This window comes from Salarias fasciatus, chromosome 1, assembly GCF_902148845.1.
Source record: "Salarias fasciatus chromosome 1, fSalaFa1.1, whole genome shotgun sequence".
In the NCBI taxonomy this organism is placed as follows: Eukaryota; Metazoa; Chordata; class Actinopteri; order Blenniiformes; family Blenniidae; genus Salarias; species Salarias fasciatus.
Genome location: NC_043745.1, coordinates 38754226 through 38767782, shown reverse-complemented (window position 1 = coordinate 38767782; position 13557 = coordinate 38754226). Strand labels below are relative to the sequence as shown.

At 50.4% G+C, this 13557-nt stretch overlaps 1 protein-coding gene across 1 annotated transcript in view; it reads left to right on the top strand.

Moving 5' to 3' along the window:
• The window catches only part of uacab (uveal autoantigen with coiled-coil domains and ankyrin repeats b), a 52289-nt gene that overhangs the window by 22329 nt on the left and 16403 nt on the right, over nt 1-13557 (top strand). Inside the window, exon 2 of the mRNA XM_030107055.1 lies at nt 8173-8303. Within this exon, the coding sequence (XP_029962915.1) occupies nt 8173-8303 (131 nt within the window). The remainder of the gene's footprint in view (nt 1-8172; nt 8304-13557) is intronic.

Genomic DNA, 13557 nt, shown 5'->3' with positions numbered 1-13557 from the left:
GTCCCTCAGGGCTCCGTCCTTGGTCCCATTTACTTCTTTGTCTTAATAGTAATAATAATAATGCATTGCTTTTATATAGCACTTTTCTGGACACTCAAAGACGCTTTACATTGTATTATTCATTGTCTCCATACTGGGTGGTGGTAAGCTGCTGTAGCCACAGCTGCCCTGGGGCAGACTGATGGAAGCGAGGCTGCCAGTCTGCGCCATCGGCCCCTCCGACCACCACCAACCATTCACTCTCACAACTTTCATACTTAGGCAAGGTGGGTGAAGTGTCTTGCCCAAGGACACAACGACAGTTTTACGCCTGCAGGAGCGGGGATCGAACCGCCAACCTTCAGGTTATAAGACGACCCGCTCTACCATCTTAGCTACTTTCGCCCCTGTCTTGCTTTATTTTCCATAAATATTACCTTGTTCTTATTGTCCGTCAGCTTAACATGCAGAAGAAAGACTTGCTGTGACCGCGATGCACATGACCAGTAGCAGCGTTTCAGAAAAGTTCAGTTTCACCTCCTTTACACGACAACAGAGTCTGATTATGAGGACCGTCTCTCAGGGTTTCCACCACAGTCTTGGATCTGGTGAAGAATGTCCGGGCCGAGCCTTCCCCGGGGCCAGAGGTCCCTGGATCTGGGCAGCTGGGGGGAGACTGATCTCCTGCCCTGGCAGCAGGTCTGGGAAGTGAGCCGGAGTAGTTTGGGGTCAGAGGTCATTCAGAGAGGCGGGAGCCGGCAGCTGGACGGAGTCCAGCAGGAAGACGCCAGAACTCGCCTACATTTTCATTTATTTCCATCTCCAGAATGTTCCCCGCTGATCAGATCCTCTGTCAGACCAGATCAGCTGATCTGTAACCAGGGGGGCGTGTCCGGTTCAAACGGTGCTTGATGACACAACACCAGGGGCTACCTTCACTTTTCCTGAACGGAGTCAGAGGAGGAGAACCTTCAGAACCAGACTCAGAGGAGTCTTCCTCCTGTTCCGGTCTGGGCTGCTCTCTTCAGTCCAGCAGACAGATCCTCATGGTTTGGACTCTATCTGGTTCTTCTGTTCATTCTCTACTCTGTGCTCAGATGTCATTCCTCCAGACACCAGCAGAGGGGGGTCTCTGTCTCTTCCTGGGGACCTGCCGTCCCCCACCCCCTCCCGGGGGGGTGGGGGTTTGAGTTACCCTCCACATGCCCAGACAGTTGCACACTTCACACTGGTCTGTGGCCACTGAGCGGATTGGTGTAAACCTGCGGCCACAAACGCAGGAATTCGTGCTCATCGCCGGCCTGCGGCGGCTGATTGGCGCTCCAGGACTCCGCCCCCTCCAGCCCGAGGAGAGAAGGGGGAGAGTTAGCTTTTACCTACCGGTGAATCAAGTTGTCACTGAGGTATTCGCCGTACAGCGGTCCCCATGTCGCCAACAGGTATCTCTGGCCTCCAAGGCCTGAAAATAGACGCCGGCGGCTCGGCGTTCTGGACGAGGGGTTAGCGTTTGGCACGAGCAGCGAGTGCTCCTCACCGCCGAGGCAGCCGAGGTTTGCCCCGGCTCGTTTTGGTAACTGGTTCATCCAGAATGTGAATGGAAGGGTGAGGAGAAGACGGCACATCATAGTAAATCTGAGATCTGAAAGGATCAGGGACACGGAAGTGTCTCATTTAGGAGAAGAGAAGAGAAGAGCGGGACTGAAACTGTCTCAGGTTGACTCCAAGAAACAATGGTTCACAAGTGATCGTGTTCTTGAGTAGTGATGCTCCGGTGTCGCTTTTTTAAAGGAAAATTTCTCACTTTTATCTGCTTGTGGGACCAAGTTGAATTCACACTCAATACTAAATGATGTGGGAACGCTCTGTGTTTTCGTGAACGACCTGAAAGTCTTTAGCATGTAGCATCTCTGGTGTGAGAGCTCTGAAGTCTTTAGCATGTAGAGTTCGGTGGTTTCCACATTTTCATATTTCGCATTCGTATTTCAAACTCACGTGGCTGCTGGCTGAGCTCTCATCATCAGAGAACGTCTGCTTCAGTGTTTGAGGCTCCAGTGTTTCTACATGTGCAGCACATTTTTGTTTTACGCTCATGAAACTGACCCACTGCTATTTTTAGATCATCTCCGGACCCCGGTGCCACCGCCACCCTCTTCTCCAGTGTTGTGATACAGATTTGATTTGAATGGAAACTCTTGTGGATGATGGTGGCGTCTTGGTGCCAGTGAACAGTGCTCTTTCTCTTGGTCCTCCCTGGTTGTTTTGGCCATTATCTGCACGAAAGACTTCTTGAAGTCAGACATGGAGCAGAACTCCTCCTCTCTCTTTTGTCAGTTTGGGGCTCGGGGGTGAGACGTGCCGGTGTGTTCCGCCTGCTCTCAGCACGGTGTGTTTACGTTGTGTAACAACTCGCCTTGAAGGTCAGCGAACAGCAGCAATAAAACTTCTTTTATTGACGTGAATAAAAATTCCCCAGAGAACAATCATGGGCTCGTCTGTTGTTCCGCCTCCTGAATGAGAGAGAGTCTCTCTCTTTGATTGGTTCCTGGATGCAGTTTTCAGCTTTGGTTCTGAGCGATTGTCTGGACACGAGGTGTTCTCCGAGTCACCGAAAACTCCATCGTCATGGAAACGGCGGAAACGCTGCCACTGCTCATGCTCTCGCCGGCTGTAGTAACTCCTCCTCCCGCGCGTGCGAGACGATGGACGGGAAGTTCGGCGTTGGAAGGTGCAGTTGGCGTGTTCCGACGTGGCGACGGAGTCGGAGCGTTTTCACGCCGTTGTCGTGTGAACGAACCCCCGAAATGAAACGGAATGTCCTGGTTTTCAGTGGAAGCTGTTGCCTAAATGGGACCTGAGACATCTGAAAAAGCAGTTAGTGGCGTTTAAAAACGATTTTTTCTTTCATGATTTTCTCTCTAATCAGGACTATTTTTTAAACGGATTATTTTTAATACTGTATTTTGAGTCATTTTTCAAGTCATTGAATCAGCGCTCTTCCACTGTGTGACAGTGTAGCATGCAGGCGAGATCAGGCTGTCAGGGGTTTAGAAGTGGAACGTTCCACGAAGTCGCGACTCTCCTCGGAGAACTTTCCTCGATACAGAACGCAGACACCGACCGTCGTACTTACTGAACGTCAGCCCGTTGGCGTGGCGACCTGAGCTCCCGGCTCTCTGAGTCACGTCTGTAGCCGGTGAGTTATAATCGTTCCGCCGTGTTTGTGTCGGGATCGTCTCGTAATGACGGTGTTCTCGCAGACACCCGTACAGCCGGTTCTCACCCGAACAGGTGATTCTGAGCAGGTCGCTCAGTTATGAGTAGAGTCGTCGGCCTCGCTTTAATGGTGTTGTGGTTCGACTGTGGTCTCGATCCTGCTCAGACGTGGTTTTTCACTAGAGTCCTCCTCGTTTGTCTGCTCCAACGCGCCTCACTCCTCTGAGTGAGTCTCCATTCACTTCTTTTCCTTTCATCGTTGGTTTGATTGGATTAATTCCCTCAGAACTGAAAATGCAGACAAGATTAGACGCAGAACCTTTGTCTATGTAGGTTCCTGTTACCTGGAGCTAAAGGTTTCAGGGACCTGGAGCTGAAGGTTTTGGGGACCTGGAGCTGAAGGTTTTGGGGTCCTGGAGCTGAAGGTTTTGGGGACCTGGAGCTGAAGGTTTTGGGGACCTGGAGCTGAAGGTTTTGGGTTCTTCCCTCACCCCTTTGAGTGATTCATAAAACCTTTCATGCAGAGAAACTAAAACATGCTGTAAAATCACTACATGTCTGGTTACGTCTCAGCTTTTCCCATGAAATGTCAGAGGTGGACATTTCCTGACTCGCTGCCCGTCCACCCGTCCCTCCGTCCCCCCCATCCCCTCGTCCCCCTCCATCTTGACGATCACCATCAAGTGAAACCACATCGCTAACACAGCTATCAGCTAACACGGCTGGCGTGGAGCTTTATGTTGTGCTCTTTGCTCTGGAATGTTATTGGATGATCGCATGAATATTTCCTGCCGGTGATTTCATCCCTGCCGAGTCTGGGACCCTGCCGAGTCTGGGACCCTGCCGAGTCTGGGACGAGGCGTTGGACCTGGTTCCAGTCTGTGAGGACGGACGGAACAGCTGAGTGAGCAGTGGGACGGGTCGAGGGACCAGGACGAACCCGTCACATCTGGACCAGCAGAACTAAGTGTCCTCTACACCACAGACGACTGTTTTCAACTCTTCATGATGCATTTTTTATTTTGTAAACTCTGGTACAACTTATATTCTTCGAAATATACCCGCTGTTTTTGAGCACCGCCAAAAGAATTTCATTCATTTTACACTTAAATGAAACATTTATTTTTTGAAAACATCCTCAAAGTAACCAAGTTTTTACTTTGTGTTACGAAGCTTTACATCGAAGGGGACTCTTCAAAAACTACTTAAAGTCGTTAAATTGTGTTGTCATTGACCCCGTTAGCTGCGCTGTGCCTGGATCAGCATTGTTCAAACTATAAAGTGTATAAAAAGTTCCTGATTCGATGTAAGTGTTTTTAGTCATCAACTTCAGGTTTCATCACTCGCCGATGTGACATTCAGATTTCCAGTTATTTTAAAACTCCTGCGCTTGTCGTGAACATGGCGACGTCTGTAATCCTAGCTTTAGCTTTAGCATTAGCTGCACGTCACATTTTTTTTTTGTCTTCTGTCAGATTGTTCTGACATTGGTTGAATTTATGTAACCCTCTGAGCGTTAGCATTAGCATTAGCATCCATCTCCCGTCGCTGCAGAAGTGACTTTTTGTTGCTGTGCCGCTGCTCTGTGTCGCATTGTGATGACATCACTCCTGTTTCTTTGTGATACTCTTCACGCTTGCTTTAGCATAAGCTTTAGCTTTAGCATGTTTCTCTGGGTCGGCCTTGCTCTGGCGCACCGCGCACGCCAGGTTATTCTTTGTTTTTTCCACTGATTTTTTGTTCAGAGGGTTCTGATCATCAGGGAGACGACGTTCATCTGGTCACATGATGGGTTCAACAGTCTGAATAAACTGCAGATCGTTCTACCTGCTGCTTTTTTGCCTCTTTGTCAGATTTTTTTTTCTCAGACTTCTGAATGGCTATCGCTCCAGTGGAGGACGGTAAATGAGTGACACGCCGGGACGCCGTCACTTGTGCCGACGTGCCGCCGTGTCTGTCCTGGCGTAACGGATGCTGAGCGATCAGGGTTCAGATCGTCCAAACCCACTGAGTGAAGCGGCTCCTGCATGCTAACAGCCCTATTCTTAACTGGTGCATAAACAGATTCCCCGACAAATACACACACAACACACACGCCGCGGCAGCAGCTCGTGCCCGGGAGATATTTCCGTGACCCGTGGGTTTAATGGCGAGCTGCCATTTTGGCACCTTTGTCTCCATGCTGCGGGAGCAGCTTTGGTAAGTGGACACCCGCTCGTCCGGGTGACGTGACGGACGGGCCGTGAGCAGAAGGTCCTCCTGCGTCTTTCTGGATATCGGTGTTGCTCTGTTAACGCCAGTCTGGCAGCAGGCGGTAACAGGAGCCCCGCAGGAGCCGAGGCGGCGAGGAAGGCTCAGCCGCCGCTTCTGGCTTCTTAACCGGCGGCGTTTCCACTGGTTTCAACTGGTTAACGTGAAAACACAGTTTTTCTCTACAGAAACCTGTCGCGTTTTGGGGTCTGTTTACACAACAAGGCTCAGAGCCACTGACAAGGAAAGTTTTTGATGGTGATTCCAAAAGGGGAACTTTAAGAAAATGCTTTAAGTCTATGCAAACAGAAAAACACAACTAGTGTGTGTGTGTGTGTGTGTGTGTGTGTGTGTGTGTGTGTGTGTGTGTGTGTGTGTGTGTGTGTGTGTGTGTGCGTGTGTGTGTGTGTGTGTCACATTCTTTTTTATTTTGATGAATTCATCAGAATTTTTATTTTTTTTATTTTTTTGGTCAAAATAGTTTTTTCCAAAATTCTTTTAATTTTTTTCATTTATTTTTCAAAATACAGTTGTAAATTTGTAAAAAAAAAAAAAAAACCACACACAAAAAGTCTTGTGTTTATTTTTCTCTAATTTTTTTCAGTCATATCAAGTTAGTTCTTTTTTTAAAAAAAAAAAGTTACGTTGTGAATTTCCAAAGAAAAATTAAAACAAATTGGGAAAAACTGTAGCTGACAAAATTCTACTTTTGACTCCAGTCATGCTTCAGGAGTCTTCTGATGACTTTCACTTTCACTGTTCTTCTTTCTCGGGTCCACATCAGTCCGATCACACTGAGGTGTACTGCACCACCCTCTTCAGAGGGGCGGGTGGTGTTACCCCTGGCCTCAGCGCTGACCTGTGGAGGGGTGGGGGTCAGCGCCAAGACCACCTCAAATGTGCAGACCATAATCCCCCTCTGACATTAATATTATCAGAGGAAGGCAGGCTTGGAGCATGGTGGGGGTGGAGGGTGGGGGTGGGTGGGGGGTCAGGCAATGTAAGCAAGGTCTTTTTGGCTGGCCTTGTTTCACGCTGGCAGCGCTGATAGACATTAAAGCCATGACTCACCGTGCAGGCATGTGCAGAATGTATTCTTAGCCCCCGTCTTCCTATCAGTCACTGCAGAAAGGTTGGAGGGTCAAAAAATAAAGAGGTAACCAGTCTGTGGGGCTGTCTGCACCACCGCTGCTTACCGGGGAGGGGGGGGGGTATTTTAAACCCGGGGGGGAGCTCACATATTTACCCCACTGAGCCTGCCTGACCTTGCCATTTGTTGGGGTGAAGAAGCCGGAGAGCAGGGATAGAGGAGCCGAGCCCAGCTCTGCAGTTTGCACCGGCGGCGAGCCGGCGGAGGGGAGAACACAGCAGACGAGGGGAGGATCGCACCGTCAAGGGCCCGGGCGGAGCAGGCGGCCCGGCGGGACGAGAGGGAGACGCCCCCGGGGGAGGCGGCGGCCGGCCGAGCTGAGCTGACTCGCCCCGGAGGAGGAGTGGCAGTTTGCCGGCCAGGGCAGGTCCCCGAGCCGGCGGGGCTGGCCCGACTGCTCCTCCACCTCCGATCCCCTCTCCTCCTCATCTCCAGACACCACCAGAGCCGGCGGGGCTGGCCCCGCTGCTCCTCCACCTCCTCCTCCCTCCAGACTCCACCCGAGCCGCTGAGGGCCGAGGCTGAGCCTCGCCGACAGGACCTCCCCGGACTCCCGCCCTCCGCCTCTCCTCCTCGTTGATTCCATCTCCCTGCGCTCACTGGCTGGGTGCACCGGGAGGCCGAGGAGCTCCTTTTTTATACCTTTTTCTTTTTCTTTTTGTGTTTTTGTAAAACCGGAACGCTGGCGTCGTTTTCAGTAGCTCGGTGCAAGGACCAGCTGCACTCCCCCAAGATGAGCCGCTGGCTGAAATGCACCTCCATGCACTTTGTAGGTATCCAGTGTGGGTGACTTCATGTTCCCACGCATCCCGGACAGCATCACGCTCGCCGCTCGGCCGCTTCCTCCTCCACTTTCCGAATGTCTCGCTGCGTCCTTTGATTTGGCCCAGTTGTTGCTGTGAGTCGGTAGCTGGCTGGCCGTGCGCGAATGTCAGCCGGAGCTCTGCACACTGACATGTTCCCATCACTCACAGGGGGGGTTTAGTGGAACTGCACTTCAGCACATTCTTGGCAAGTTCAGCATCGACTTCTTTTCTTGTCTATTTTTATCGTGGAGGAGGCAAAACAAGCCCCCCCCCCGTGTGGAGGCCGCTCTGTGTTGTAAACTGAACTGATCCTGAATGCGTTTCTGCTGCTAGTCTGATGTTTGAAGTGGTTTGTGTGAGGCGTAAAGCCACTAGACGGCGGTGTCGAGTCACTTCGGGCTCAGCTTCGTCTGGTTTTCAGTGTTCTGTCTGGTTGGTCGATGCAGAGACTCAGATCGGGAAGTCCTGCAAGCTTTTGCCGACGCCGGGAGTCGAACCTGTGTCCGCAGAGGGACACTAGTGTGTTGGTTTAAAGATGTGTGTCCCACCTTGAGCAGATCATTGGTTCGAACCCTGCTGTTGCATAAATGAGCTGCTAGCGTCTTGCCGTCATCCCGTTAGCCGTTCTGAGCGACTCGGTACACCGCCGAGTGGTGTATGCTGGTACTGCAGGGCGAGACAGAGCGCCGGGCGTGAGGACTCCACCTCTGGGTTCGGGTTAGAGCGCCGTGTGCGGTGCGAGTCTGACCGCTCTCTCTCTCTCCTACCGTTCAGAACACGGACTGGAACAAGTATGACGACCGGCTGATGAAGGCGGTGGAGCGCGGCGAGGTGGACAAGGTGGCCGCCGTTCTCGGCAAGAAAGGAATCATCCCCACCAAGCTGGACGTGGAGGGACGCTCTGCGTGAGTACACACACACACACACACACACACACACACACACACACACACACACACACACACACACACACACACACGCTCAGTCTCGTATTTCTATCCTCGTGGGGACCGTCCATTGACTCCCATTCATGTCTAGCCCCTAACCCTGACCCTTACCCTAACCCTAACCCACACCACAACAAAGCCTAACCCTAAAGAAATGTTTTTGCACTTTTACTTTTTTCAGTAACAACAACATGGTCAAGAAAACACTGTTTCTCCTACTTAGGACCGGAAAAAGGTCCCCACAAGGCACGTCGTTCCATGTTTTGCTATCCTTGTGGGGACATTTGGCCCCGACAAGGATAGAAATACGAGAACGCGCACACACACGCGCACACGCCAAGCATTGTTTTTCTGTTTCATTTCAGAAAAGTCACACATTTAGGTGGTAACTTTTTAAAAACGATGCCAGAGGTGCTGTACTCGGTCACCGGCCCTGACTCGGGATTTCCCGGTGGTTCCCTGAGCGCCGAAGGGCCACACATGGTCCCCGGACCTCATGATTCCCAGCTTTCTTCCAGACGTTGGCGTAGTGCATCTGAGACAGCACACACCGAGTCCCTCTCACACTCCGGCTGTCTCCCTCGTCTCCATAGCGACAGACTCCTGGCGTTTTCAGGAAGTTGTGTTTTCAGTTGCTCTGAGCGTCGTCGTCGTGGAGACGGACCCCCAAAACGCAAAAGGCAGAATTTGAACCGTTGCCTCCCGTCAGAATCGCCCAGAAGACTCCGGTTCAGAGGAGACCTCCTCCATCGTCGCCCGCCTCTTCTAGAACCGCAGAACCCTGACCCGGCTCATCCGGTCTGTTTGGGAGTGCGGGTCAGCGTGGGGGTCGGGATGAAGAATGTCCGAGGATCCGGCGCAGAGTCCGGAGGCTGTTTTCGTAGCCCCGGCAGGAAACGACTCCCTGAAAGCTGCGGCGCGTCGGCAGCTCGGCGCCGAGAGGCGTCCAGCGGGTCGCTGACAAACGGAGATCCGACGGCGGTGGATGCTTCACTCGCCTCGCGCAGGTCTCCGCCCAACCGCCGCTTGAGCCCCGCTCCGGCTTCATTTCCACAAAGCCTTTGTTAAACCGTGAAGCTGTGGTGCGAGGGATCCCAGGAGATCAGGTGCAGAGCGTTCTCACTGGAACGGGGAAGAGCGTCGGGCCGGACAAATCAGGCTTTTAATGTGAAATATAGAAACACGTCCAGAGGGAAAGAAAACCTGAGATGTCAAACCTTCCACCGCTTTTCAGGTTAAACTCCTGTCAGCTGTCATGCTAATGCCGTCATGAGTTCAGTGAGATGCATCAGCAGCAGCATCCACTGCCCCCCCATATTCTGTAATCCAAAAAGCTATGTATTGTAGGTAATTTTGCACAGAAAATAACAATAACAATCATAACATGAATTAGTAACAAATGAAAGTATCTTAAATGTAGGTTTTGTTTACATCTAATTTTGGAAACAGTCATTGAGGAAGCTGGAAACATCTTTCAAAGAGAAAAAAATGCAATTTATTTATTTTTTAATTTTACACATTGAAAAGTCTGATTGAAGCCTCTTGGGGCTAACTTTAGCTGTTAGCCATTAGCTTTCAGCTGTCAACCATTAGCTTTCAGCCGTTAGCCATGAACTTTCTGCCATTAGCCTTTAGCTTTGGGCCAATAGCCATTAGCTTTCAAGCCATTGGCCCTTAGCTTTCTGCCGTTAGTTTTTAACTGTCTTCCATTAACCTTTAACTTTCAAATGTTAGCCTTTAGCTTTCCGCTATTAGCCTTTAACTTTCAGCCATTAGTCTTTAGCTTTCAGCTATTAACTATTAACTTTCAGCTTTTAGCTCTAAGCTTTCAGTCGTTAGCCTTTAACTTTCAGCTGTTAGCCTTTAGCTTCAGCTGTTAGTGTTTAGCTTTTGGCTGTTAGCCTTTAGCTTTCAGCTGTTAGCCTTTAGCTTTCAACTGTTAGTGTTTAGCTTTTGGCTGTTAGCCTTTAGCTTTCAGCTGTTAGCCTTTAGCTTCAGCTGTTAGTGTTTAGCTTTTGGCTGTTGGCCTTTAGCTTTCGGCTGTTAGTTTTTAACTTTCAACTGTTACCCTTTAGCTTTCTGCCATTAGCCTTTACCTTTCCACTGTTAGCCTTTAGCTTTCAGCTGTTAGCTTTATGTTTTACTACTTAAATGAAAGGTATCATGGACGATGTTTTAGCCAATGAACGGCATGATGCGAGCGTCAACTATTGGTCCTCCGACATGTCAAACACGCTGGAGAAATGCTTGCGTCACGCCGTCAGCGCGCTCGCAGGAGCAGCAGAGCAGGTAGGACGGTCTGGCACATGCGCGTTTTTCAAAAAGCGAGTAACAGACGTTTAGCTTCAACTTTTTCAAGAAAATCGTCCATTATACCTTTATGTCCTGGTCTGGACTCTGTCACGGCAACTGAAAGTCTCGGTCTTGGTCTTGGTTAGGGTGGCCATTTCTTCATATGTTCTTAGGATTTTTTCCTAATATTTGCATTTATTCAAAACATTTCAAAATGCAGTGCAAAAAATATATAGAACTTTATGTAAACAACAAATGTGAAAACTTGTAAACTCATAAACACCTGTATTTGAACTGATTTTAGGCCTGCATGATAGACTTCACAAAGTTCTGCAGCAGATATCTTGCCATCTTCAGGTGACGTTGCTTCCCGAAAAAATAACCGGAGGGAGGAGGCACCTGCAGCCCGTCTGTTGCATTGGTGCTTCTCTGTGCCGCCTGCCTTTCAGTGGCCGCCTTTCCTCGGGTGCTAATGTCAACATCACATCGACAAAGTGTGCAGTCAGCATGTAAATCACCTTTGCTGCTCTTACTAATATATGCGTGCTCTTTTGACCACTCTGACTTGAATGAAATCCGTCTTTTCGGCATGTTGATATTCAAGGAAACGCAGCTAGCACATGGGAACAGGGGCGGCTTGTTTACATTTTTTCAACCAATGAGAAACGAGAGAATTGAGTGACACTGCTATTAGCCAATCCTTTTTAACCCCGTTTCTTTTTTTTAACCAAAAGTCTTACACCATTGGACGATATGCAGTGTTGCCTTCAGGTGCAACTTTAAAAAGGAGGACAAATGAGCGTCCGGCTTGAGGCTGTGCTGGACGCCGGACAAGGCGTTTAAAATCCGGACTGTCCGGCCTAAATCCAGACGTATGGCCACCCTAGTTTTGGGATTCTCCGATCTTGGTCTTGAGTTACGTGGTCTTGACTTCAGCACTACGTCAGCCTAGCTTCTGGCCTTTAGCGTTTAGCTTTTAGCTTGCAGAATGCATGTGATTAAAAGCCCTGAGACAAAGCGGCGTCCTGCTGCCGATCGCCGTAAACAACCCAGAAACAGCCATGAAGTCAGCAGGTCCCCTTATAGCGCTGCAGCCGCGCACGGCCCTCGTGGCTCCGGGGTATTCTGGCCTCACAGGAATGTCCAGTGGTGACTTCATGTAATCTCGGACAACTGCGGGGAAACTCATTACAAACTGTGACCCCCGCCCCCCCCCCCTTGATAAATCATTTGTTGCGGCCTGGATTAGCCCGACTGTGTTCTGCTAATGAATTCAGCTTCAACTGTCCGATGGCGGCTTCCAGCTGAGTAAACAGATTATGGGGTGAGCCGGTATCAATGAAGAGGGGCCGGGGGAGGGGGGGGGGGGGGGGGGGGTTCATACTGCTCAGTGTCAGGTCCAGCTTCACTGCAAGCTCCTGCAGGTAGGCTGTCATATTGCTCGACAACAGCAAAGTGGGTGGAGGAATATTTGATGTTGTGAGTTCAGTCCTGACACTCAAAGACTTCGACAGCGCTAAAGAAGAAATAAGTCAAATGTCCTCATAACAGGCTCCATTTGCTTGTTCAGACACACTGAAGACAACTTTTAGAAATGGCTCCGTCTCCATGGAAACGAGGGGAAACGGCACTTTTCTAAAACGCTGCACGATCGTAGTAAGCGGCTGTTCTGCACACGCTCAGTGGATGGCAACGGACGGCGTTTTCAAGACCTCGCCGCGTTAAACGCAGAAACTCTTCTGAAACAAAGACGATGCATTTTCACCCGACACGTGGTCGTGTAAACGGAGCCTTCGGGCTTCACCACTCTGGAAGTCCGTCCAGGAAATGAGGCTCATGTTAGACCAGTTTCGGATGAGTTCAGTACTCTAAAGTAGTTTCGGACGGCTTTCAGGCACTTTTGAGAATAGTGTGATTCTACTTTGGGTCTTGAGGTTTAGGGCCAGCTTCAGGTCTGGTTTAGACTCATTCATAACCGATTCCTCTCTCACTGCAGATCAGCTCCAGTCTAGTTTCAGACTAGTTTCAGAAGTGATCTGGACCCGTTCCACTACTGTTGAAGACCCTTTTGATCCACTTTTTACTGGCTTTGCGCTGCATTCACACATGATCTGTTGTGAAATGAAAATGCTTTTTTGCTTGATTCGTTGTCATGGAAACGGGGGGAAAGCACGATCACTAACGTCAGCGCTGCTTTTTCAGACATGAGCTGGGATCTTAAAGCCGTCATTAAAGCGGTGCGGTTGATTAATTCTCTCAAAAACAGCAGCTCCTTGGCGTTATCGCGCTGCGGTCCAGAGCGGACCCCCTGCTGGGAAACGTGTCTCCACGACCGGCGCTGTGGTACGCTTCCAGAACTCGATGACAGACATGATAGTGAAGCACGTCCCCAGCGACCCGCTGAGTTCACTGCGCTGAGGACGGGCTCGCTCACTGGGAGCACGGCTGCCGAGTGGGTGATAAGCCACCGGGGCTTCATCGAGTGCGCCCGCTTTCATAGCACACATACCCGTGATTTCACGTCCGTTTATTGTGAATCAAACAGCTGTGGACGTGCGCCTGTCCGTGAGAGAAGCCTGAAAACCAGCGGAGTTTCTGCTGCACGGCCTCGTCCACCCTTTGAAAATAGCGGCGGCGCTCTGTAAACTGTCGACCTGGATGCCGCCGGGAAGCAGGTGTGAAGACAGACAGGCAGAGCTCGATGTGTCGGTTTAATCTGTGAAATCGTCCAGCTGTCATCGCATGTGAGGATGTCTTTTCCATTTTCTCAGGCCGAAAGAAGGCCAGCTTCATGCTCAGGCTCCAACTCGCTGTCAGTTTAAACTACAGCATTTTACTGACATCAGATCCTCCATATAGACCTCCCGTATACCAGAGTCAACAGACAGAAGCTACCATCATGACCGGTCGTCATGGAAAC